Source organism: Empidonax traillii, unplaced genomic scaffold (assembly GCF_003031625.1).
Source record: "Empidonax traillii isolate 1590-97213 ecotype Southwest subspecies unplaced genomic scaffold, ASM303162v1 scaffold125:size1524877, whole genome shotgun sequence".
NCBI classification, from domain to species: domain Eukaryota; kingdom Metazoa; phylum Chordata; class Aves; order Passeriformes; family Tyrannidae; genus Empidonax; species Empidonax traillii.
Genome location: NW_020955318.1, coordinates 921,520 through 948,443, shown reverse-complemented (window position 1 = coordinate 948,443; position 26,924 = coordinate 921,520). Strand labels below are relative to the sequence as shown.

The window sequence follows — 26,924 nt, the reverse complement described above, 5'->3', positions numbered from 1 at the left end:
ATCTACTGTACAGCTTTTGTTTTTCTTTCTCCTTTTCTTAACCTGAGGTAATTCTTTTCACTCTTCCTGAAGCCAGTTATACTAGAATGGTTTGAGGAATGGCAGTGGCATGGACTTGAGATGTTGCAGATCACTAAAGGTTTTCATTGTGCCTGTTTGTGGGCACACAATACTTCAGTCAGTATTTAAACCAAAGAAAGAGGTGGTAACTGTGGTACAAATCGTCTTATCTCATGATATTTATTCCTCAGCAAGCATATATCAAGGAAATCAGAGGTCTTAACCTCTGCAGACAAGCAGAGATCTGAAGCATCTTGCCTGTCTTTAAAGTTGTACTTAAGCTGCCAAGCTGTAAGCTTTGGGGACATGGGAGGCTCTTCCGTTGCTGAAATTTTGCTGTTATGCAGGAAGAGTTTAAAGATTCGTAAGCTGGAAAGCACAGCATATACAGCTTGTAGTATCTTAATGGAAAATGTGGTTCCTTAGAAATCTTTTCTCAACAAACACTGTACAGTGTAGAGCAGGATCCTGTGGCCTTAGTCGTGTTGTTAAGCTCAAAGCAGCTAAGGCTGAACTGTTCTCTGACACAGACTGAAGTTTGGTGGACTTCTGTGGCTGACAGCCCTGGACAACTCTGGCTGTGTGGGCCACCGTGGCAGGGACTGCAGCAGCAGGGAGGGTCTGTGAGGGCAATGGCTGCACAGGGGGTATCATGAGACTTGTGCATGCTTTTTGCTTTGGACTTGAGCGCTTGCACAGGATGGCACTGAGATTCTAGGTGTGTGTGCATGTGTGTAAAATGCAAACTTAAATTGCAGAATCAGTTGAAAATAATGGATAACCTTTGTTTCCCTCAGTTGTAGAATTTCTCTAAGATGCATCTTAAAGTTTGAGTATCAGTAACAAGCTTTTCCTTTTTTGACAGGCTGGTGAAAATTGCCCCTCAATATTATGACATGAGCAATTTTCCACAGTGCGAAGCAAAGAGACAGTTGGATCGCATCATTGCCAAACTTCAGTCCAAGGAATACTCACAGTACTGAATTTATGCTTTGAACTGAAGTTATTCAGAGGACAGCTTTAAGAGATGAAAGGATTCAAAGTTCAAGTTGTGCTCTTCACTTTGGTTCAATAATGGCCTTTATTTGAAAGCTTTTTAATTTTTCTTTACAGTAAATATTCCATTCTGATTTCATAAATTAAACATTTATGCCTCCCTTTTGTGTTGACACTGTAGCTCATACTGGAAAAGCTAATCAATGTTTTGCAGTTTATTGAAAGTAGTTCTATATATAACAATGTTATAAGCATTTCTTTAGAAATGGTTGAAAATGCTTCTAAAAATGTGATTATCGACCATGGTATGCATGATCGTTGTAATTGTTGACATTCCTTTTAGAAGTTGTGAAATGTTACAACTTGTGCTTCTGTAGACACAATCTTCAGCTTCAGTACAAAGGTACTGACTTCAATAAAGTCTATTTATACTAATTTTGTGCCACAGTATGTCAGTATTTCTATTGTTTTGATTGAAACATGAGAAGCCATTTAGTCTCCCAGTAAACTGCTGTTTGATTGACATGGCAGTAGTTTAATATTTTAATATTAAAAGTGCGGATGTTTAAGCAGCACAGTGATGATGACATCAGCGTAATGCATACAATGTTGATCCCTTGCAAACTTGTTTAAATTATTTAGGAAAAATGAAATGCATGCAGATGTGTTAGGAGAATGCTTTCTTCAAACATAGCCCTAAATATTTCTTGGACAGAACTGTAGTAATGTGTCCTGTAATGTGGAGTGTCTGTGGCGAGTTAGGAATTGCCCTGCTGGGCAGTGTTCAGGGACCATTTAGGATCAACACAAACAATAACATAAGTGACACTGTAGGTCAGATCACACTGCACTGTTGTAATTCTGTAGGGATTTTTGGTGAAATATGATTTGACAGCATTTTCAATTTGGGAAGGCTAATCCCATGAGGAATTTATAGTAAAATTTGATCAGAGGGCTGGAGCACCTGAGGAGCTCTATGAGGACAGGCTGAGAGTTGGCACTGTTTAGCCTTGAGAAGAAAAGGAGACTTTATTGTGGACTTTTAATACGTACAGAGGTTTTGTAAGAATGAGTTGTGGCTTTTTACCAGTGACAGGACAAGGGGCAATGGTTTACTCTGGCAGAGGGTAGACTGAGATTGGACAAGAAGAAATTTGTACTGTGAAGGTGGTGAGGCGCTGGAACAGGTTTTCCAGTGAAGTTGTGGATGCCCAGTCCCTGCAGCGTTCAAGGTCAGCTGGATGGGGCTTTGAGCAACCTGGTCTAGTGTAAAGCGTCCCTGGCCATGGCAGGAGGGTTGGATCTTTAAAGGTCCCTGCCAACCCAAGCCATTCTGTGTTTTAATGTATTTGATCAAATTTCAGTTTTTCCCTTCCCCTGGAATACACTGAGCTTTGGTCCTTATAGCAAAGAGAAGCTGGATCAGCTCTTGCTAAAACTGGTTCCTCTAGGAAGAGAGCTGTGTGCTGTCATGCTCTAAGGCTGAAGTAAAAATAGGTTATGTTTGGAGAGCTGGTAACTAACCTCAGACTAATCTTAAGCACTGATGTTTGGTGTATCCTATTTAAGTCATAGCAATGGACTATAAAATTACTTGGAATGGAATAATTTGAGGACTTTCTTCCAATTCCAACCTTTTTTTTTTCTAAATTCTAAAATTCTATTTATATGATGTGGAATAGATAAGTTTTGAAAACTTTAAGGTTAAAATTGAGTGGGTTTATAATACGCAGTGGGACCTGAGAAGTCTGTCTCAAGTTTGATAGTGAGGGAGTGGAGGATCTCCCCCTCTTCAGGCATTGTAGAATGGGTCTGGACTCTCCTGTCCTACAAAATCATATTCGGTAGGAAAGAGGGAGGTTGACTGCATAAAATGTTGAACTGGATGGAGTTTTCTGACTGCAGTTGGAAGAGTTTTTATTTAAAATAGGAATTCTGAACTTCTTAAGCAACTGGATTTCGTACTAATATTGCTAAACATACAGATGTTGGTTTTGCAAATTCCTGCTCTAGGATGACTCAGGCCGGATATGTGGGGTTTCACGATGACTTGCTTATCCCCCGCTGTGAGGGGCTGCTTTGTGCAGTGCTGAGAAGTGGCCGCTCCCCAGGTAAGAGAACTTCTCTAGAATTCATGTGCAGCTTTCAGCCGAACTGTGTAGAACCAGCTTCTGCACAACTTTCCCGAGGTCTGGCAAGGGCCACAAACAGCCAGTTCTCTGCATGAAACCCCGGAACCAGCTGGCATAAGCTGCCATAGCCTGGGTCCTTGGGGATGGGGGAGCAGATGGCTATGGCCGTGAGTGGAACTTGACACAGGAGAGACTTTGGCCCTTTTTTGAAATTGTCATACCCACAAACTCAGCTTGGGCTGTGACAGCTGACCTGGGATCTTTCGCTTTGCTCTGTCGTTGCTATCAGGAATGCAAATACTGCTGGCCAAACCCGTGTCCTCTGGCAGCTGTGCAGCCCTGACACCTTCCAATTAAGCCAGTGACACCTGTGCAATCCACCTGAAAGCCCAGGGGGGCACCGGTGTCATGGCTGAATTGGAAGGCTGTCGGTGTCACAGCTGTCACAGGGGTCTGAGCAGCCCGGTGCCCCCTCCCCTCCTGACAGTGGGAATGCGAGCAGGGAAACAGCTTACCTGCTGGGACCCTGATGGAATCTGGGGGCCAGTGCTTTGGGAATATACAGAAACCTAGACGTGGGGTTTGGTACTTGCACAACCCTGGTGCATCTCTGAAAAGCGCTCCCCTTACCGAAGAACTGACAAAGCGTTTTCTCAAGGGCACTGCGTGTGCTACACAGAGTCGTTCCTTCGCTAAGGCCCCGGGCTGGGAGCGGCTTTGTGCAGGCATGTGCAGCCTGTTCTGTGCCCAGTACTGATCTCAGATAACTGAGGGTGTTCAAGGGTTCGGGGAGAAGCAACACAAACTCAATTAAATCACTGTGGACACCTTAGAGTTACTGCAGAACTCACTTCTGATGTAATTTTAGAGCCATATAGCAGTGGGACGGGAGCAAGGTATCTAAGGAGTTACTGGCCCTCTCTGAAGGAGTAGTGACAGGGACAGCAGGGCTTCTTCAAGCAGTGTTTCCTGGGTCTGAAAGGGAAACTTGTATCAGGAGCCACCTTCTTTGCTACTGGTGTCTCGGGTACAGCAGATGGGTGCAGAGGAGCTTGAGTTTGAGAATAGCCCTGGATTTTCTTAAATTCAGTGTTGAAAGGTAAAACCTCATTCCCATTTTTCTGATGGGAACACTGTCAAAAAAGGTTGCCCAGAGGAACAAAAGGAAACCAAGAAGGAGGTGTAGGAACGAGGCTGCTTTATCTATGAGCGTATGAAGGTCACTGCCTCTCTTTAAAACTGTTACAGATACCCGCAGTCCTGCCCATCATCAGAGCTCTGGCTCCTTATACTGCACAATGCAGTAAATGGGGGGAAGAGTTGGAAATCAGGTTTGCTGGTGTCAAATAGAAATTCAGCTTCCCCTGGTTTTTGTCCTGTGAAATGCCACAACTGACTACAAGACCCTTCCTGCTGGCCTGAGGAGCGAGGGATCCCGGATAAAGTACAGGGCTGCCCCCACCAGCTGCAGCCATTTGCTGTTCTGTGCTCCCTGCCCTACTGATGCTACTGCAGAGCGTTCAGACTGCCAGCCAGGGTGTAAGCATTTTTGTTTTGGAGTACTGAGGAATGGCTCCTTAGGATTAGCTGGTTATCTGCTTTGGAATGGTCTAAAAGGTCTTTGCTTACTTACAGTGAATCTTTTTATCACAGACATTCTGGTGGTTTTTGAAAATACATGGTTTGTATATAATAAACTATTTATAGTGTGGGATATCTGAAAATACAGAATGGGTTAGATGATAGGGAAACAGTACTAAGTGAAAGGGGTATATTTTTTGAAAAGAGGAGAGTCTTCCATCGTAATTGTGCTGCTGTGTAATACCTCAAAGCAGTAAAAGGGCTAATCATTGGTGTGATGTAACAAGTGTATTTAGGTTTGTTAGATACAGAGGTAGTTACTAATGGCTGAGTACATGTGGTTTAGGTATGATCAGCATTCTGGAGACATAAAGAAGTGACCAGTTATACTGTGTTTAGATTTGTAGGGATTTTATAGCAATTAGAATTTTTGTCAGAGAAAAGAAAAAGTGGTGACTCCATGCTTTGCCGTGTCCCGATGTCATAAACCCCCCTGCGCTCTTGCTTTTGGGAGATCTCTGTGTAGTGCAGTGCAAAAGACAGGTGCTGAAGTTCCTTTAGGGTTTACAGGAGTGTCTCCATTTGTTGTGCTGTGCCCATTCACTGAAGTTGGAGAGCAGTTGGCACGGGCCAGTCCGAGTTGGTGCATTCTGTATCACTTGGGTCAGTTTTTCGTGACAGAGCAATGCCACCATTTCTGATCACCACCTCCCTTTTCGGATCAGGGCCTGTGACACAGCATTGGTTTGTGACGTCTGATTTTCAACCTGCACTGCTGCACAGTGCGTACTGGGAACTGCTCATTATTTGCCATATTTGTCAGCCTAAAGCAAAAATGTTGAAATTAGCTTTCACTGTGTAATTTGAAAAGATACCTTAGCAGAAGTCAAAGGGCAAAGAGTTTTTCTTCCATCCAGTCAAGCTACAGTTATTAATTTGTAATCAGATTGCTCTAGTTCATTTTCTGATAATATATAGCAATAAAAAGCCATACCACACTATGACAGTAGAAAGCAGAGAGTTATATTCTAAAGTACACAGATTTATTCACTTACTGTAATTTGTAAGGAGTATACATTTATCTTGGTTTTAGAACAGCTGAAGGTTTTAATAATAAACATAAACATATTTTACTATTAGAAGTATAATCTTACTCTGGTACTCTGTTGACCTTTTAAAATTATTTAACTTCATGACTATGTATGTAACATTAGATTTATGTGAAGCAGAGGGAAAAATGATCTACTTGGTCAACCTAGTTCCTTTTTCTACTGGTACTTCTGACCCTGGTAGCTTTGTTTTGGGGTGTGTATGCTTCCTAGAACTATTCCTAAAACTGGGTGTTATTCCCCAGTAATACAAATGTGAGATATTTTTGATCTTGAAACAAGCAGCTTTGAAACCAGAACGAAACCATTATGAGAGCGTTTGCCCCTCTCTTCGCTTTTCCTTTTGCAAATGACGAGCTTGGGCTGCCTCTAATTTGCACTGATGTGTTTGAGATAAGTGGTTGGCATCAAGGAGATCCAAGCTTCCAGTATCAAGGGATTAAACTAAATATGGTAACAGCAGTAAAATAACATTCCTGTAGCAGCGGTAACAAGACTAGTTCTGCTGATTGTAGGTGTTTGATTTTGCAGTTTCAACTCAAATATGGTAGTTTCTCAGGAACACTGAATGTATGTTGGACAGATGATAAAATAATTTTCATTTGTGTACATCTCGGCTCTGAGTGGTTCTTCCAGCTGTGAAAGCTATGCAGTAGTTTTGTTGTACAGAAAAATAAAACATAGCACAAATTAATGTTGATAATAAATATTTCCTGTGGCTTTAAACACGTATTATTTTGGGTTGGTCTTATTCTTTCAGCTAAAGTAGGCCTCTTGCCTTCCATTTGAATTCAGTGTTTATTTTGTGAGTATATCACATTAATATTCCCAGCCTCGCTGCTTCCAGCAGCGTAAACAATAAACACTTAAGAGCATCGAGTACTTACCGGGCTTCATAGAATGGAGGGCTGCTGGTGGACTTATTTCCTGAATACTTTGTCCGTTTAAATATTCAGCTGTGTAGTCAAAACACTTCTGCTTATATTAGTAACCAGTTTTAACCTCAAAAATGTCAGCCTTTTCAGCTTTATGAAAATACAGGTGTTTGCTAGCAAAATTCATGTACGATTTTAAAGGCTTGCAAACTAAATTTGACCTTTCAAACCTTAGAGTGGTATCTTTGAGAGTGTTTCATTTTGCATGTTGAATAACAAGTAACTGATAAGCCTTCACTATGACAGGGATAGTATTGTTCTTTTAAAGAAATGAATGCCCTGTGAACCTTCCTGAAAGGCTTACAATTTGTTCAGAAAAGCTTAACAATTTGTAGAGCAGCAGCAGCAGCGGGTTCGACGCAGTGTGAGTCACAACATGTTCCTCTGAGCATCTCTCTGTCCAAGGGGGCGTTGACAGCTTTGTCCCAATGTGCTACACAATATAATGGAAGTAAAGCTCAAATTACTTCTATGCACTTTAAACAAACAATTTTATTAAGAGCAGAAATTAAATATAAGAATTGGCAAGAATTTAAAATTCCAGTCTTGATTTTCACCATAATATGTACCCTGTTTGTTGAAAACAGACATTTAGTTTTCAGTAAATTTATGGACAATTAACAGTTTCTCCGTATAAGCAAGCCAGTGTTAAAGAGCCTTTGCTCTAAAGCTCCTTGTTGGATTTGCTGCTGTGTAAATCCAAACACTATTCAAATGTCTGTTCTTTCCGTTCTCAAGCACTGTCAAATACGAGGCTGAACAGTAACATGGTGGTGGAGTTCTGATTTTTCTGCAGCCTACAGAAACCTGTTTGTCTCTGGAGGAGAATTGTGGAAGGGAAAGTTAATAGGAAAATATTCAATTATATGAAATGGTAATGGCCTACTTCGTGATCTCCTTCATAATCACATTTGTTCTTCACACTATAATTGCCTGCAATTGATATTATTTTTGCAAGTAAAGCTTAAGGATCCAAACGTTTGTAGTCTTACTGGCTTGATATGAGACTAATGTTTAGATCTCTCATTAGGTACAGTGAGGTTTCAGAAATTAATTTGCTTTTTTTAGCTGTCTCTTGATCAAACTAATTTGATCATAAAAACAACTCTATCAATGCTATGTTTTCTAGACTGAGAACAGAACTTCCTAAATTAGGAACAAAGGCAGCAGCAAATCTTTGTTCTTATTACTTACAAAACTTCAGCATTAAAAAAAGAGGAAAAAAATTGCAGAGCCATTGTAATTGCCTTTTCATTGCATTCACTCTAACTGGCTTTGAGCAAAATGATTTCTCTTTCCCTTGATTTTGGCCAATATGTCAAAGAAAGGACATGTGCTTACAAGCTGCAAACCCATGTCTGGTACTAATGCCTACCTAGGTTTTCTCCTAGCAAGGTTTTGTTTTGTTTTGTTTTGTTTTGTTTTTAAGTGGCTCAAGTAATGTGATGTCAGTGAAGAAATCCAAAGTTAATGTTCTGTCAAATCCCTCTGAAATATCTATCAATTATTTCTGGGGCTTTGCTGCCTCTTTGTGGTATTTCTTGTGTAAAAATGGAATTCCGTATTGATCAAGGCTGTTCTTGGGATTGTGCAAAAGACTGCTAAATGCAATTCCCCCAAGTTGTACAGTGTGTGGCAGAGTCTGTCTTCCTCCCTCCTCCACGTTCCTCCCCAGATGATACAGCATACAGTGCCAAAGGAGTTGCTAAATACTGTTTGAATGTCTGTAATACAGTTTGTGATGAGAAGGTGCTACTGCTTTATCAATCAGCTTTGAATAATGTGCTGAACGGTGAAGCCTCCTGCCTTTTTCATTATCTGAGCGATGACAGGAGTTCTCATCGTACCTTTCAGTGCATCCATTCTCAGATGACATCTTTACCATGACTGGTAAAATAATGCTGAGTCTACTCCTGTTGTATCACTCAGTATTTTGCTAACGAGCCAAATGTACCCAGAAGCAGGCAGAATAGCTGGGGGATGTTCTCAGATGTGAAGATACTTTGCACTAAAGGCAGAGACTCATGCCAACCATCTTGATTCCTGCTAAACTGGGTTATTCTGGGATTCCCCCCACCTCTGATTAGTTACTTCGTAGCTATAATCACAGAAACATAATCACAGGAATGTTATTTTGGGGAAATTATAATCTGATAGGGCTTTAGTAATTTATTTACATTGTTAATTGCTGGTGAGGCTTTAAAAGTTATGAGCTACCTCATAAGTTCATGCCTGCTGACATTTGAATGGCACATATTCACTGGTTGTTATTTATAATTTTGGGGGTATTGAACTGATGGAGATTACTCATGTTGAAAAGCTGCTGGAAGGCCTGAACTAGGAATTAAATTATCATAGTGGCTTCATTTTGTTAACAGTCTCATTGAAAATATCTTGCTTGCAGGACAATCAAACTCATCAGTGTTCTGCTCTTCCACTTCAGCAGACAAAGTTTTAATCAGTGGCACACTTGATCTTGCAGAATTCAAGGAAAATAATTTCCTGCATTTTTGAGATGAGCAAAAATTCATGTAATCTAGCTTTAAAACTCCTGGCACTTTTTTTTTTTTCTTCTTTCCTTTTGAATAATCAGCTTTACTTCATTCAGTTGCCTATTTCATGTAACTTCAATTACCACAATGACCCAATGCTTAGATTGCTTAGATGGAATTAGCTTATGGATGAAAAGTAAGCAACTGAATCTGAACTCAGGCAAAGCAAATAATAGACTGATGGTGAGATCAAAACATATTGAAAAATGTACCGTTTTCTTGGTGATTGTGTATTTTCAATTGCTCTTTGCATGTAGATGGCTTTAGAGAAAACCTTGTTACTCATTTCTGATGGTCTCCCACAGCAGCACTGACAAAAAAATACTCTTCTGCGGTCCTCTTTTTCTTGGAGCTGCTATCCTATCTTAGCAGCCATCCAGCTTCAGTTATCTTTTTAGCACAGCAGCATATGCAATCCTCACCATCTAGCAAACCTAGAAAAACTTAGGTACACAATCTTCTTGAAGGCTCTTAACAGCCTGGACTCAGCTCTGGGATAGAGACCAGGAGTGCCAAAGCCAGTGAGAGTTATTTCTTGGCTGTAACTCAACTTTTTGAAATAAGGGTAAAACCTGTCTGTGCAGTAACGACAAGAGGGTAAAGAAACTTCAACAGTAACTGATAATCATGTAGGATCTCAAGACCTTCTGCTTTAAGGACCGTTCCTTTGAGCATTTCTTCTCTCACCATACACAGCAAAGACTCCAACACAATACTGTTGCCTTTTTGATGAGAGGAAGAACAAGTAGATGCTGGTTACCTGGTTTAGTGCACTGTTTGAAAGTATTCAGATATAACAGTGATAGTGCAATCCAGACAAGTATATTGGACGTAACGGAACTTCAAAAAAATCTGGCTCTGATAAATTCTACTGTTCAGTGGATGGGGAGTGTCTAATTCTGTATTTTGCTCAACGACCCAGTTTCCTGAATGCAATTTTCATTCAGCAGAACCTTGTTTTTTTTAAGTGGTGTTGTGTAACTGAAGTTTAGGAGTGGTATTCCAGGACACTTTGGAAAAGCTGAATTTTGGTTAATCTTGATCTGTTATGCTAATATTGGAAAATCTGCACCTGTAGCTCCCGTGGGTGAGGTTGATGAATCCAACATGTGGAAGCTGCCTCTGGGAACTCCATGTTTCTCAGGTAGCTTGGAACACGTGCTCCAAGCTGTGTAGCCATGTGAAGGTGAAAAACAGTCTTCTGAATTTTATACAGTGAGAAGCCAGTGAAAAAAAAAGCAGAACACTAAAAAGCTGTTTTAAAGGTGACCATGGTTCCTGTGTTCTCGTCCAGTTGTAGTTGGATTCTCAGTTATGTCTAATCTTACTTTTTTGTTTTATAGACACGAGTTATCTTGAAAGTTAAATAGAAACCTAAAAACTCTGAAATTTCCACTTATTTCTGCTTTAAGTACGCTTTTGCTCCTCTGGGACCAATTGCTTTTATAAACATGGTCTAACAATGTTGCTTGACTTTTTCAAGGGTCTGGTACTTAAACTATTGATCTCCTCAAATATTAAAAAGATGTAATACATAGCTCCAGAGGTGTTCATAAAGCTAAATGAAAGAATTTGATGGAAGGTGCTAAGGAAGCTTTAAAGTATTAGCCTAATAGAAAACCTATCAGTGGACTTTTAAAGCCTTTCCTCTTTAATTTTTATGAACTGTCTTAATTGACTTTTTATGCACTTACGAATAGGCTAAGTAGAAAGATTTTTTTTTTTTTTTTTAACCTGCAAATAAGATACAGGGACAGCTTCTAACATTTTAGAATATCTGAATTCTTGACTTTTGCCCTGTGAAGAGAGATCACTGCATAAAGAAAAGAAAGCTCTTCTGGCTTTTGCCTGTAGCAATGGGGTACTGGTTTACTCTTTGAGCAGTCTCTGCAAAAGCCTGGCACTTGGTGAAACCAGATCTAATACTGGCTCAAACAGCAGTCCTTGGCCTCAGTCTCGTCTCTGTGCATGTCATGGTTTAGCCCCAGCCAGCAATAAGGTCCATGCAGCCCCTCGCTCCCTCCCCACCTCCAGTGTGATGGGGGAGAGTCATAAAAGTGAGAAAACTCATTTGTGGAGATAAAGACAGTTTAACAGGTAAAGCAAAAGCTGTGCATGCAGGCAAAGCAAAACAAGAATTCATTCACCACTTCCCGTGGGCAGGCAGGTATTCATCCATTCCCAGGAAAGAAGGGCTCCATCACACGTAACAGTGACTTGGAAGACAAATGCCATCACTCTGAATGTCTCCTCTTCTTGCTTCTTCCTCCAGCTGTATATGCTGAGCATGATGTCACAGGGCATGGAATATCCTTGGGTCAGCTCTCCTGGCTGTGTCCCCTCCCAACTCACTGTGCACCCCCAGCCCACTTACTGGTGGGGTGAGGGGCAGAAGAAACCTTATCGCTGTGTCAGCACTGCTCAGCAGTGACGAAAACATCCCTGTGTTATCAACAGTCTTCAGCACAAATCCAAAACACAGCCCCACACCAGCTAATGCGAAGAAAATTAACTGTATCCCAGCCAAAACCAACACAGTGCAACAGCCTCATGGGAATGAGGATGTGCTGTCTGTGAGAAGACAAATCAGCCCCATTTAAAAGCTCCATCCTCATTCACTTTATTCCCAAACCAGATAGGTTTGCAGTAAAAAACTCCACCTCTCCACCCCCGCCTCCAGTTTCTAGTTTATTTAATAAACTTCGAAAATCTTTAAGCTGAAAACATGTAAGCAAAGAGCAAACCAAATTAAATTCTAGACTGTATTTAATAAGATGCCTTTCTAGCTGCTTTGCCAGCCTTTATCTAGTACTCTGGCACATCCTAACTGCACAGTATTATGCGTCTCTGAAGAAATTTGAGTAATTTTCTCTGTTCCATCTGCACCAGGCCTCTTTTTTTTTCAGCACAGATGGAGTATTAATGGTTATCCTGAGATTACTTTTGTTTTTCAAACATTTTGTGGCTTCTGCTGTTTCCTCCACCCCTCACCAATCAATTTTTTCCAAGTCCTTTACAAGAGTTTATTTATCTCCACTTTACTCCTTCCTGCCCACAGAACTTGAATACACTCTTAGCCTCTTTTCTATGGAGCTATTAGCGCACTGGGATGGGATATTAGACAAGAGCTATTTGTGGATTTCATTATGTTTGGTTACACACTTCTAGTAATAGAAGCAGCATACAAAGTTTTTTTGCTTCACCACCACCGTCGCAGTAACAATGATGTTAGTGTGCTAACTCATGCGATGGACAAATAGATTATTAGCTATTCCTGTAATGGCTGGTTGACTGAAAACATCTACAAATGGTCTGCAGGAGTAACACATAATGCTATAAATAAGTTTTCAGATCTTGTTTGGCTGCCGGCAGAAGTGTGCTCTGCAGAGGCCTTGAACAGGTTCGGAGTAGTTCAGCTATCAAGCAAAGACTACAGCTGGATCTCCATTAGTAACTGATCACTGTGCAATTAAGCTTAACCTCCTACCAGTCTGGCCCCCCAGGGGAACTCTCTGAAATTCAAATGAAGAGATTTTTAGCTAGACCAAATGGTTAACAGCAGGGTGAGGAACAATGTTTGACAGAAAAAGAAAAAAACTCAAACAGTTAACAACCCATAATCTGTTTTAAGACTTCTAAAGAACATGGCATGGGAGAGGCAGATAGTATATCTGTCACTAGAGGAGAGGGAAGTAGGGTAAAACTTACTGAAGTGAATAAACTCATCAGATACTGGGGGTGGAAGGGGAGCAGGAGCGGGGAGGGAAAGTGCAAAATTTACCTGAACAGAATAAAAAGCTCAGAGGTCAGGCTGTGCTAGAGTACAGTCCTAATGGAATGCACTAAGACTTAATATGAAGATGAAACATTCAATGTGAAGTTGCTTAAAATTTTAGAAGTGAGATGCTTTGAACACTGAGCCCTCAGACAAAAGGAAGTTCAAGAACGATGGTGCAGTGGCAAGGAATTTTATGCCTTAATTGTTGCTGTCTGAAAAGCTGAAATAAAAAACTTGTAAGTTTAGGGACTGATGAGCAGCCTAAACAGGATGAAGTCTCTGAAAGAAAATACTGAAGCAATTTGAGAAACAAATTATTGTGAACACTGTGAACACCTTGTTTCTGATGAAGTTTCCGTATTCTGTTGCTGGGATCCTTCCTGTTGTATTTTTACCTGGTTTAAGGCAGAATGAAAGGCTCTATGATCTCACACGGGACAAAGATTCCTCTGGATGATGAATTCTTGGCTAGTTGCCTTTTGGGCCACATCAACTCAACATCAAAATACCGACTTTCTACTGCTACACTCAGGTGTGTTTCACGGTATTCCACACTCATGGCACAGTTGTTTCCACAACAAATGGAATGGCCAGAGGATTCCATAGCTATTACGAAATGGCGTTTTCTTCCTTGAAGTATCAGGTGAGAGGGAGCAAGGAACTTCACTGGGCCTTGGGTCATGTGTGCTACAGAACTGTCTAGTCTTTTCCATCAATAGCTGTGGGCTGTAATGACAACTGGGTGCTGCTCAACAAACTACTGCCCCTCCCAGTTATGCTTCAGAAGCAAACAGAGTATTTTTTAAATATGAAGAACATATTCCTTTATGAAACTGTTAGAACAGTTATTCTGGAAAAAAAACCCACCTACATTACTTGCTTTACATTTATAATTAGCCGAGTTTTGTGATTATCAATGCTAGCTAATGAGGACAATGTTCCCCTTGTCAGAGGATTGCGCTCAAGTTGCTGGGTTTGCAAGGAGGATGAGGAATACTCAAGGAGCAGGGTCAACGTGATCCAATCTATTACCGCTGATTTCCTGACAAATACTTTAAAATCACCACGTTGAGCATGACCTCGCCGTGTGCGATGAGCAGTGTGACGACGGCGCATGGGCCGTCAGGTGCTCCCTTCCCTCAGGGCCGGGGCCCCCGGAGGGTCCCTTGTGTCCCGGTGCGGTCCCGGGGCCGCTCCTACGGTCACTGACACGCTTAAAAAAACCCTCCAAAATCCCGCTTTTCTCCCTCTCCTCGCAAAGGGGGTGCTGAGGCAAACACCCCGCGAGAGGAGAAAGCGGGGCAGATCGCACCTGGCAGGACGGGCTCTTGCTGGGGGCTCTGAGGACAAGTTTCCCGCTGGTTTTCCCACCCCTTTCCCCTCGGGCTCCCGCGGCCGGGCTGCAGCGGCGGGGCCGGTCCCTGCCCTCCCGGCTGCGAACCGAGCGACAACTTTGAGGGCGCAGCGCACCGCGGTGCTGCGCGGCGGGGCCGGGCGCGGGGCGGGGCGGGGAGGCCGGGCCGCGGCCGGGAGGGCGGGCCCGCCCGCGGAGGCGCTGCCCCGGCGCGGCGGGGGAGGACGCGCGTCGCCACTTCCCTGCTCCTTCCCCGCCGCGGTGCGGCCGCAGGTCCCGCAGGCGCCCCCTCGTTCCCGTGCGCAGGGGCTGCGCTGCCGAGCGGGGACGGGCGAGCGGGCGGGCGGGCATGGCGAGGGCGCCCGGCGCTGGTGATCCAGTGCCGGGGTCTGTAGCGCGGCCCGTCCCCGGCGGCGGCGGCGGCGGAGCGAGCGCGCGCACGTGACCGGCCCCGGCCCTCGGTGCCGCCGCGAACGGCCGCGCTCACACACGCACAGACACGCGGCACCCGCGCCTCCATCCAGCCAGCCAGCCAGCCTCCCGTCCTCCCAGCCCCGCTGCCCCGCACGCACCGCGCCGCCCGCCGCCAGCGCGAAGCTGTCGGCACCACTCCGCGGGGACAGCGGCGGCGGCGCCGGCAGCGACCCCGCAAGAGGCAAGAGTTTGCGAGGGCTGCTCGCGCCTTCCCGAAGAGGTTTTGCTCCCAGAGGATGGCTGGCTGCGGGCTGTCGGAAGACGCTTGCTTCTCCTCCTTCTTTTACAACTACACCTCCTCCTGGGAGACCTCCTACAACCAGGTAAGAGGTGGCCGGTGCTGCGCGCTCGCCGCCGCTGCGCCCGCCCGGCTGGTCGGGGGAGAGGAAGGTGGTGCCAGTGTGTGCAGGAAGGGTCTGGAAGTGTTTCTGTTCAGCGTGTACGTGTGTTGTGGGGACGGGGAGGAGGTGTTGAATTAGCCGAGAAAAGAAATGAGAGAAAAGAGCCTTTTCCCTTGAGCCTTTCGGGCCCCTTCCCTCCGCCCCCGCCCCTCCCGTGAGGAAGAGGAGCGTGAGGAGAACTGAGGAGCGGGAGCCGTAGCCCGCGGAGTGCTGCGCGATGCCCGGGAGCAACTCGGTGCTCAGCCGGGCAACTCGAGCGGAGTGCCCCGAGCCTGCCCTCGGCTGCGCTGAGGGACCACACCGAGGCAGCCGGGCGAGTTTGCCGGGCAGAGGGAGCAGGGTGCGAGTGACAGGCTGCGTGCGAGAGGGACCCTACCGCACCCGTGTCCCCCTTCCTCGGAAATGGCTGCATACGCATTCCGACCCGTAAAAATTTCGGATCCTGCCTAGGTGGAAATAGTTCTGCTCACCCGTCTCTCCTCCTGATTCACCCCGACTCCCCCTCCCCGCACTTAACTTTGATGACTGTGCAATGCGGAGCGCCCAGCCGGGTAACGCCGGCCGGGCCCGTCCCTGCCGCCCCCGCCGGGGCTCGGGCAGCGGGGGGCGGCTGGCGAGGCAGTGGGGGAGAGCAGGGGGAAACCAGAATTCGCGCCTCAGAGGTAGAGAGCTATTCTGGGAGCCTCCGAAGCGTCTTTAATTAAATAACTGTTGTAGTCTGCTGCCCCCGCTGCTTGTCTGGTGAAAGTCTACAGGCAACTGTCATTTATAAACTACACCGGTGTGTGTGTGCGTGCGTGCGTGGGGAAGGGGGTTTCTGGCGCTGGCGTGACAGGAAAAGTTGGGCAGCGGATGGAAGCTGGCAGCGGAGCGGGCTGGAGGCGCCCTGGGCTGTGCGGGCAGCGGTGCCCGCGGGGGGGCGGGAGAGCCGGGGGGGTGAGTGAGGGGGGTCACCTCCCCGCTCCCTCCCTGCGGGGGCACAGCCCGCTGAGCTCGGGGGAAAACGTGCGGCCCACGGCCCGGCTTTCCAGGGGACCGAACCCCCCCGAGTAGGAGTTGCCAGTCTGAGGTTGCACCTCACGGCGAGGCATCGGGCAGCCGCGCGCACCTCCCCATTCCAGGAGTTCCGAACGCCGAGCGGCGAGGAGCGGGGCTGCCCTCTGGTAGCGGCCGGGCGCGGTGGGGCTCCAGAGCCCTGACAGCCGGCTCGTCCGAAGCAGCCGAATAAATAAATAAATAAATTCCTGTATTTGTGTCCCGGGTGCGATCGGAGCCCCGCCGGGCCCATCTCGGCAGGCGCCCGCCCCGTGCCGGGCACAGCTGCCGAGTGTGCCGCCCCGGCCGGGGAGAGCCTTCCCGGCGGGGAACAAGTCAGGCTGGCGTGCGCCGAGGACCGGGGGGCTCGTGTGGGGACCAGGCGCTCCTCAAACCCAGAGCCAGCGCCGAACCGCCGTCTCCCGGGCGCGCCGGAGCCCCTCAGGCTCGGCGAAGCCGTCCGGGGCCGCCGGTGGCGGGGCCGGGAGCGCGGCGGGGCTGCCCGGGCGCTCGGCTGCCCGCACTCTCGGCCCCGGCGCGGGCTGCCCGCACTCTCGGCCCCGGCGCTCGGCTGCCCGGCCGACCGGGGCCGGCAGCAGGCGGGAGGTCGCGCCGCGCTCGCCGCGGCTCGGGGTGGCCGGTGCGAGCGAGCCCGCACCGGGTGTGTGTTCTTCTGCACGTACCGAGGGCACACACCGGGTGCCAGGGTGTTTGTGTGAGCACAGAACGTACGTTATCATCCTGCTAAATGCGAGCCCGTGCGAGTCACCGGGATTTCAGAAAGGCTCATGCCTGGTACAAAAGGCAGGCAGTCACAGGGAAGACTCCTTTGAAACCATCAGAGGGAGAAAATGGTTAGGAACACAGACAATAAAATCAGGTTTAAACCAGCTCCTTTATCTAAAGTTAGTTTCATTCTGTAGCGAAACAGTTCGGTGAAAGGATAGCATTGTGAAATGATAGGTTCCCTTACATCCCCTTTCAGGAGAGCAAGCTCGTATCACAATGGAAGCAGGAGGAATTGCTGGCAAATCCAGAGTTGATCTATTCTAAATACCAGTGTTGAACTGTATCTAAGGGAAAACGCGGGAGATAATTCAGGATGCAGAAGGTCTATTTATAGAAGGACTATACAAACTGTAGGGTATATACACAAAGTTGAATTAAATATGCATGATTAGGAAAGGCGTTTCGAAGGAGAAGGTGTAATCATTACATAGCATTACAACGGGAACAGATGAGCTTGCAAGACTTTCCAGGGTGAAGATGAGAAGAATTTTTAAGACACATATTCTTTCTGGTGCTCAAGGCTCCTTTCTATTTTCATCTTTTGCGTATTACGTTAGCATTTACATCAGTCAAATTCACCAGCTGAGGATTAGCAGTAGATGTTAGTCTGAATATGAAATAAAAATGAATATGGGATTTTGTTGCAAATAGCTTTTTCTCACAAGTTTTAACACTTAAAAAGGCAGAGTTGGCTTAGATTTGACAGTCAGCCATATTCGTGTTTGTTTGTTTTTACCTGAATTGCATCAAAAAAAAAAAAAAAAGCGCTTGTAAACCGTTTCTTCTTGCTAAATATAGCAACATAGCCAAAATAGATTTTGTCTTCTATACTCTGTTTAAAACAAAGCAGCAAACAGAAAAACTTCAAAACAAAGTGCTGAGATGAGAAGATGGGTTGACTACTGGAAAAATAGTTTTTTATTCCTAGATCAATATAATGCACTCTCAACATCTAGTACGAGGTAAAAGGATCCCTTGTATAATATCAATAGTGGCTCAGCCATAGCTTACTAAAAAGAATCTTTTCCTGGCATCTCAAGGCTTTAATGAGAGTATAAGTAAGCAAAATAAGACTTTAACAGTGGAACCAGTCAGGTTGAAGAGAACAGTGACATCTTCTAGAAGCATAATATACCATCCAGCATCTTTGAAAGAGAGCTAGAATGTTTACTTTATAATTCAGGGAGGTTAAGAGATGTATTTCAGCTTTTATATTTTTGGTGCGTTATTGCAGTTCGTTTTTAAGCTCAAACTTATATGTGTGATTTGTTGGCAATATTCTTGCAAGGAACTTTTCCATTGCATATTAAAATCCAAAGTGCATCACAAAAAAGCTTGTATTGGAAAATCGTGTCTAGAAACTTTATGAAGTCTGGTTTGGATCAATTTCTGAGATAGTCTTCCAGCATATAAGGTTTTATATTAGTTACAAATAAGACTTTGCATTAATAAGGATAACTCCAGAAATACTGAGTATTCTTCTGAAGTTTTCTGTCTCTTTTTGTAGTTGTTATAGTACAGGGACTTAACCATTACGCTACATTCTGGACTAGACAAACTTGTAGACTTAAATCTTGAGATCTTTGAAGTGTGGTTGCATAAGCTTACCTGTGTTGTCTTGCCAATGTGTGTAAACCTGAAGTGAAGCAATATCCATCAGATTTCCTGTTGATTCATTCTGTGATCTGCATTTTTAGACCAGCAATAAACATTCTACTTTGAGTTCTTTATTTTTGCCAGGACCTTCCTGAGTATATCTTCTGGAAATTTTCTTTACATCCGTTTCTTAATTAGTAGTCATGAGTAAAGAGCAGCAATTCTTAAGTACTGCAGAGAGGGTATTCAGCCTTGCAAGAGCAGTAATATTCTTGGGCATAACCTGTCCATGCTGCACTGGCAGCATTATTTGTATTAATTATTTCTCATTCTACAGTTCAGAATTGGATACGTTATTGTGTTACTAATCTGTGTGGTTGGGAAGGGCTTGAAAATAATTTGAAATGTAGTTCATGAATGAAATCCTATGACTAACATATAAATCTGGGTACTTATTTTAATTTGACCTCAAAATCCTTGCAGTATAGAAGTAAATTGAGAGGTGTATGCTGCCTGATTGATGCCATTATTTCAGAGATTTTTCCCTGCAACATTCAGCTATGGGCTTATTACCTGGCACCATTTCTTTGTCCTGTGTTTTCAAACATGGGAGTACATTATACAATATATTTTGACAAAATGTATTCTGCACATATGAGTAAGTCAGTGAAAGACAAAGCTAAGAGCCAACCTTGTGGCTCCACTCTTTGTCTTTACATATGCAGGGACAAAAGCACCCCAATACAGACAGAGCTTTCTGCCAGTATTTTTGGGGAGCTGGACTGAGTATAGTATATTGCTTTTATGCATTTTCTTCTTTTAACTAAAGTAAGTCCCATGGCCACTTCTGTTTTGGTCTGTAGCCACTGAGGCTTTCTGACTTACTTTTGTTTCCATGTTTCTGGATTTTTTTTTTTTTTAAATTTAAATAATAGAACTCTGAAGTTTGGAAATATGCTAGATTAGTTGTGTTAATGCACTGCATGTATATAGCATATACTAAGTGTGTGTGTGTACGGGAATGTTGAATGAGAGATACCAATCTGCACAAGATTGGACAATGCCCTTCATGATTTTTGAAGATGTTTTTCTTCAGTGGAAGAACACTGAGTCAATAGTTGTACCTTGTTTGGCTGTGAAAACTAATGGAATAAACCCATTCTATTTAGTTACATGTTAGCAGAGCTTGTAACATCTCTGCAAATTAAAAGGAGGCTGATAAAAGAAAAAAAAAGGCAATCCTGGTTTAGTATTAACAGAAAATGTATGGTAGTTTTAAAAAAGAGTGAATCGTGGACTTGAAATTTTTCTGACTTTTCTGTTTCCGAGGGTATTCATTCACAAAGCTGAGAAAACAGCAGTAAAAGTGAAAGTGAAACCGAAGAGACCTATTTTCTTGACATCCCAGCATAAGATAAATGATAGGATAATGAGAAAGATGTAGTTTAATAAAAGCAGGTAATAGACTTTAAAAAAAATATTGTTATACATGATTCTCCTTCTTTCAGAGATTAATGCCTTAATTGGTCATTCAACACAGTAACTTTGAAAACTGTATTCCAACAGTAGGCTTGTTTAGCAAAAAAAGCATTGTTTAAACTGTGAAAAAAACATTTTCTCTTGGCCCAGAGCAAACCAGCTAAATAGTTTATACAGTAGAGCACAATAATGCAAGTTTCAAGCATATGCAGAAAATGGTCAAGACATTATTGTCACGTCTTAGTTTAGAGGAAAAGCTCGTGAAAATTTTAAGTTACAGTTAGGGCTGATGAACTAATGCAGTTGAGTGCTTTATACATAAGATGGGATTTTCAAAAATACAGATGTATTCGGGAGAAAATGTCAGTAGTTCTAGCAATGTGTTCTGAAGGAAGAGGGCAGGGAGTTCTTAGCTGGTCAAATGCTCATGTGGTCTAAGCAGAAATGTAAAAGTGCAGGGTTTGCATTGGAATGAGAATGGGGTCATCCACCCTTTGTACTCATCATCAGGGAAGCAGAACCTTCTTCCAGAGAGACCATAGGAAATCAATGAGTACACTTTGCTAGTGTAGAGATAAATGTGTACTGCAGAAGGGTATTAAATATAAAAGGGCAGCAGTAAAATGATTTACTACATGAAGCAGTGGAACTTTCTTTTGGTCATCTAAGAGGCAATTTTCATTTTTTGATAACATAATTGTATTTTTTTAATACTAATAACTGAAAAAGGCTGGCAAATCAGCTCTTTTACAGGGATTTGAGCCCTAATGTAATATAATAATGTAAGCTAGGAGAGGCTTGTTTACAAATATCAGCTTATTTACTAACATATACATGTTTCTTTAACATATTATCTGGCATTTATAATTTAGACTGTAATGATCTGATCTGACTTACCAAAAGTTAATGGGGTTTTTAATGTTTTTTCCTGAGGCGGTGTGGATGCCTGTGATCCAGTTTGTCTCGCCATGACCAGAAGGTATCACTGAGGGATACCAGCACAACGGATGCACGTAGGAGAGAACCTGATGTACGTTTAGGTGTAGAGGCTTAATGAAATGTGGAAGAGCAGGTGCACAGTCCTAATGTTTTGGTGGTTTTCTAAATTTCCTGTGATGTGTCTGTTAGCTGTGTGAGCAAATCTCCATTTACATTTAAAACTTACAGGACTGTGAAGTTGCTAAAAAGGACGGAAACCAAATAATTCTGCAATATTTTTTGTCCTAGACCCTGTCTTCTCTACAAGTGGCAGTTAAGATTCTCCTTCTGCTACAAAGCTGTGTATTACTGCCTTGTCTCTAAAGGTAAAATTAAGGTGAAGAGAGATTAATAGCAGAGCGTCCCTTGCTCTAGATATAGCACTTGTGACACTGCAGTGCTAATTGTGGAAGGAGAAATTGGGTATTTGCGGTTCCATATGAACTCACTGTGACCCAAAATGATGAAAGGTGTGTCTAGGCTAGCGCTTCTTTTGGAGGCAGGAGTGTGCTGTGTTCATCCTGACTCTGCTGTGCTTTGGTTAGTGTTGTAGGTTGATCTTGTTGCAAGTGAACGGAATTCCTTTCTGATAAAGCTGGACCACAGGATGTGTTCCAGGAGTACCCCTAGTGCATTTGAGCTAGGAATTGATTATCAGCTAATGAGATGAGACCAGAGCTAGGATGAAGTTAAATAATCAGCCATAGCTGGTACAAAGGGTGTCGTATAGATGTTGGATCCTCAGCACCAGCTGTCTGACTCTTCCAGTCTTACCATTCCTCGTTGCTTGCTTGTGTAGACAGCCCCTGCATACACTCAGGTTTGCAGAGGGCACATGGAAGCCCATATTTGGGAAGCTGTTTGGAGACTCGTGGGTAGAATGGGTCACTTGACATTCATCCTTGTGTTGCAATCATAAGGCCATTATTCTTTCCCTCAAAAAGGGGTAGTTTGCGTTGGCATGAAGAGGAAAGGTTCGTTTGATCACTTGTATTATAACACACGAGTGAGTAAGAGGCACTGGTACTTCGGCTTGAAAAAGCCCTCCACATTTTTAACCCATTTTATTATTTGCAAGAGCAATTTAGTTCCTAATGTTAACAATGAGTGATTATGATTCTGTACTTCCGTTTACAGCATAAATTAGCATTTTGTTTTCCATTACAGCTTTTGAATGAGGAATTATAATGTATAATTTGCTGCAAATAGATGTTATCATCTCTTTGGATGTGAACAACCACATAAACTTGAGCAAATGATAAAAATGGAATCAATTACTTCTCAAATGGAAGTAGTTTACAAACCTTCACAAACAAAATGGCAATAGTTGCTGGTTATTGTAACAAATAATTAGAGTTTTTTTTAAACAACATTTATTGAATTCTATTGACAATTTAGTAATTGCTTATAGAATATTTAATCACCCCCCTCACAAAATACATGCCACGCAATATATGCATTTTTTAAACTGCAGATTGCCTCTGTAGTCCTTGTTTGAAGCTTTACTCATGTATATTCACCTGTACAAATGTTCCAGAAGGGGAGTACTGAGCACAAATCATGCTGATGATGATTAGAGAGCTTCACAATATTCTGGAATTAGTAGATTAGGATTGAAATTGTAGAGGAGAGAAGAATGAAGAGTATGTGTTGTAGGCTGTATCCAAAGCCTGCTGAAGGTGATGTGAATTTTTCTGCCACTTTTGAACTCATAATCTATGTCCTGGTTATTAGAAGGATAAAGAAGAGACGAGACGTTATTACAGGTGCTTGAGTGAGTGAATGCTGTAAGTCTCTACTGTAGAGGAAGATAATAACTTGTACTTCAATGAGTTTACTAGTTTGAACTTCACAAAACAAGTTTTCACTGTCAGTAGCTGCGATATGTTTCTGTATTATACAGAGTTATTCATGCTTGGAAAAATACCACTCCACAGCCAAAGTGAATGTGAGAAGCAGTCCAGAATCACTCTTATTCTCTTCCCATTGCAGGCTTTCTTCGTATCACTAAAGGACATAATCCAAGCATCATTTTCAACCCCTTCCTTTCAAAGAGGCTTTCTAAATTCTGATGATTTTCTACCTACTGGTTTGCATATATGTTTATTTCTAATCCCCCAAAGCTCTGACCATAAAGTCAGCACCTACATCATCTCCTGTCAACCTGAATTCATCAGCCTTTTTCTCACAGTCGTCCCTGGTAACCCCATTGTATCCATCCAGTCTGTATGCAATATAAGCCCTGGTTGTACATACTCTCTTGATTGCCCCTAGTGTGTGTTTTATCCTTATGTAGGAATACAAATTAAAGTCCATACTTTGCCTCATATAATGCTTTAGTCTTTAGACCTCTTCTTGTTGTCCTTTTAAAGCCTTTGCATAATTTAGTTGCTCCCTGTTTACTGTTACCACCACGCCTTTTTGTTTATGACTGATGCTTTAGATTTGATGTTTGCTTGGTTGCTTCTCTCAATAAGCAGTTTTTTTCTATCCCCACACTTTCTCCTTTGACTTTGTGAAGTCATGAAGCCATTGAGGAAGATTATGTAGGCTTTCATCAATAGTGTCTTGAAAACCATTGTTGCCTAATTATTAAAATTGGATAATCTTATTTTGTGCTTGAAAAACTATGGAACAAAGTGACCAAAACCCATCATCAGCCTGCTGCATTTCACTCTATTCATCTGTTGCTTGTTTCTTTAGGATGATGTCTGCTGCCATACTTGGATCATTCTGTAGATCAGATAAACAATAGCTTTTTATTCTTCTAATAATTGAAAAAAGACTAATGATGTATTTTCTCATTTGCTCCAGTCTACCAAGCATTGAAGTAATTGAGGGGGGGAAAACCCAGATAGAATGGGAATAACATCACTTGCAATTTAAGGTGCTGTGTTCAGCCTTAGAGCCTTCTTTAGAGAACATGGAGCTATTGTTTAGGATAGAGCTTTCTCATAATTTTATTTTTGAGGCAGCTGTTGGTTGTGAAAATTTACTTGTTTTCTCAATTTGACTATAAGTGTGTCTTTTTTTCTCTTTCTCATCAAACTGTCTTAGGCTGGAGCAGAAGGGGAATGTTATGACACTGCATATTTGCAGTGAAGTTTTTTTAAGTGTAGAATGAGCGTCTGGTGTAATGATTCCTGAAGGGCTGCTGGAACTTGAATTTAGTGTGTGCATGGCTTCGTAAAACATATCCTCAGTTGTCACAGGCTTCTTGGACTGAGCAATTCACAATGTTAGAGATTTATCTGGTTTGTAAAAACTCACAAAGTCGCTCCAACAAGGTAACTCACTTCAACTCTTTGTTTTCTTTTTTTTTTAATTGTTTTTTTTTTTTTTTTTTGAGTCCAACAACTTATTGTGACTTGAAGTATCTGCTAAACTTCGACTTCTTATTCCTGAAGCTTATTATGTCTGCCTGCAACTTCTCTATGCTCATAGTTTGCTTAGGCCTTGATCCAGCAGACCGCTTAATTGCTCAACTGTAAACACGTGAAGTCGAGGGAACTGCTTACAATGAGTGTGTGGTGTACTGAACTGTGGCCTTAAACAGCTGAATCTTAAGGACAGAGAACCTTCCTTCCATCTTGTTTGTCAAGTACTTGCCATGCTTCCAATGCATTAGAAGTGTTGATGGTAATTATGGCAGTGGGAGCAAGAAAGCAATGAGGAGATCAAGGAGACCTGGTAATGGTAAAGGAAACCTGCCAGTTGTTCATTGGCAGTTCAGTCTCTTTGTTTGTTAAAAGGATTTGCATATAAAAGATGATTCCTCTTCTCCCAAGCAAAAACCTGTGAATAGGTAGTGCTCTAAAAATGCAAAATTATGTGCAGTGACAGAAAGCTATGCATGAAATATACTTGAGGATAGGAAACTCCTTGGATGGTAAACAAGGTTTAAAAAAAAAAAAAAAAAGGAAAAATATGGCTGAAAACATGTAATGGTAAGAAAAAGGACTGTAAGTAGGACATGCACACACTTAAATATTTAGCCATGTGAAACAATGAGTTGAATGAACTACTGACCAGATAAATTAGCAAAACAAAAGTAAGGTTGCACTTCTAGCCTTTTTTTATTTTCATCCTAAAGACTGTTAATTGCTGGAGGATTAAAATAATTCATGTTCAAGGATAGAAAGTGATAACAATGTGCAGAGCTTGGATGCTCCAGCTATACAAGAAACAGTGAAAGGAATACTTTTCTCTCTGTGTGATGTCAAAGCCAAAAGAGGGGTGGGAGGGGGGGAGAAGGAGGGGATTGTGGCTCTTTGATGTCACTTTCAGAATAAAAATAATGCTGTAAAAGAAATAACATAATCTTTTTCAATTTATCTAAGTCCTTTTTTTTTTTTTTTTCCCTAAAGAGTTAGGGCAGCATTGTTAATTGATTTTTCTGACACTCATAATAACAGTTGTATTAAAAAACAATTTGCAAAGGATTTTTTTTTTTCCGGAAGCTGAGCCCTGCAGAATCTGTTATAGGAAAGTGGGTAGAGAGTGGATTATTGTACATCACTGTTCTCACATAATTATAATCTGCTTGATTGGTAAAATGCATGTTGTGCTTTTGCATTGTCCATTTTCAACGAGTGGTGTCTTTCCAATAAGATTTGCTGGTTTAGTAGTAATAGCATCAGTATCTCTCATGCCCTTTCAGTGTAAATAAAGGTTGTCCTAACAGCTTCTCAGATTGTGCTGGCATGGTAGCCATCTTTGCTGGAGTGTCAGTTTTTGGCTAGAATATTTTAACACACTGGGGCTTTTCTCTGGTTACGAATGGTTGAATCATTTCCAGCTGTGAAAACAGATGTGTGGCTTTTTTGGGAAGTAAAGTTAATTAGGGGAGGCTTATGAATTGATTCTTTTTTTTTTTTCCTTTTATGGTGGGGTTAGAGAATGCCTTTAGAAAAGGGGCAGGGTTTTTTAATGAATGTGAATCTGGACAGACCAATGCAAACAGCATTATAAGGAAAATTTTGGACATATCCATGACAAAAGGGACCTTTCTATTGCACAGTAAGTTTTAAAACCATGATAAAAATGAAAAGAAGAAATACTTTCCACTGCACAAAACCTTTTAAAACCATGAAAGGTTTAAAACTGAAAAGAGGAAATACTATTTACATGTATAACTAATAAAGTTGAGACAAAAATGGTAAATATAAAGGCTAGTTAATTTTGGTGCATATTGTGTATTAATATTGTTGTTTTGTAAGGCAGCTCACAGTTGTTTTAGATCTGTTTGGGTCAACACTTCACAGACACCTCATTAAATTTTTTGTTGTCTTCATCTGTGACTTCTGTCTTTGAAAGGAATTCTCTAGGTGAAAACCGGAAAATATTTGCCATGTTTCAAACATTCTCTTCCCTTTTGTGTTTAGCATAGTGATTTGGACCTTTAACATTGATGTCTGTCTATTTTTAAGTCTGCTGGTAGGCACAACCCAGTTTTGTGGAAAAGGGAGCTGTTCATGTGAAGAAACTCTTAGTTTTGTGATTTCTTTCTTGCACTTCTTGTTCTTGATTGTTACATAAAATAAATGGCAAGGTATGGAAAAAACAAAACAGCAGCAATTGCTGTTAAAATGAATGAAAAAAAAATTTATAAATTACAAAAATTGCTGTCAAAAATTAAACAAGCAAGCTTGTTTAATTTTTGTTATTCTTGTTGA

At 42.5% G+C, this 26,924-nt stretch overlaps 2 protein-coding genes across 2 annotated transcripts in view; both read left to right on the top strand.

Moving 5' to 3' along the window:
* DHX15 (DEAH-box helicase 15) overlaps positions 1 to 1,491 on the top strand; it is a 44,338-nt gene extending 42,847 nt beyond the window's left edge. Inside the window, exon 14 of the mRNA XM_027883352.1 lies at positions 926 to 1,491. Within this exon, the coding sequence (XP_027739153.1) occupies positions 926 to 1,043 (118 nt within the window). The 3' untranslated portion in view covers positions 1,044 to 1,491. The remainder of the gene's footprint in view (positions 1 to 925) is intronic.
* A 13,511-nt stretch (positions 1,492 to 15,002) lies between these two features.
* Positions 15,003 to 26,924, top strand: part of PPARGC1A (PPARG coactivator 1 alpha) — a 372,463-nt gene continuing 360,541 nt past the window's right edge. The window contains exon 1 of the mRNA XM_027883347.1: positions 15,003 to 15,294. Within this exon, the coding sequence (XP_027739148.1) occupies positions 15,208 to 15,294 (87 nt within the window). The 5' untranslated portion in view covers positions 15,003 to 15,207. The remainder of the gene's footprint in view (positions 15,295 to 26,924) is intronic.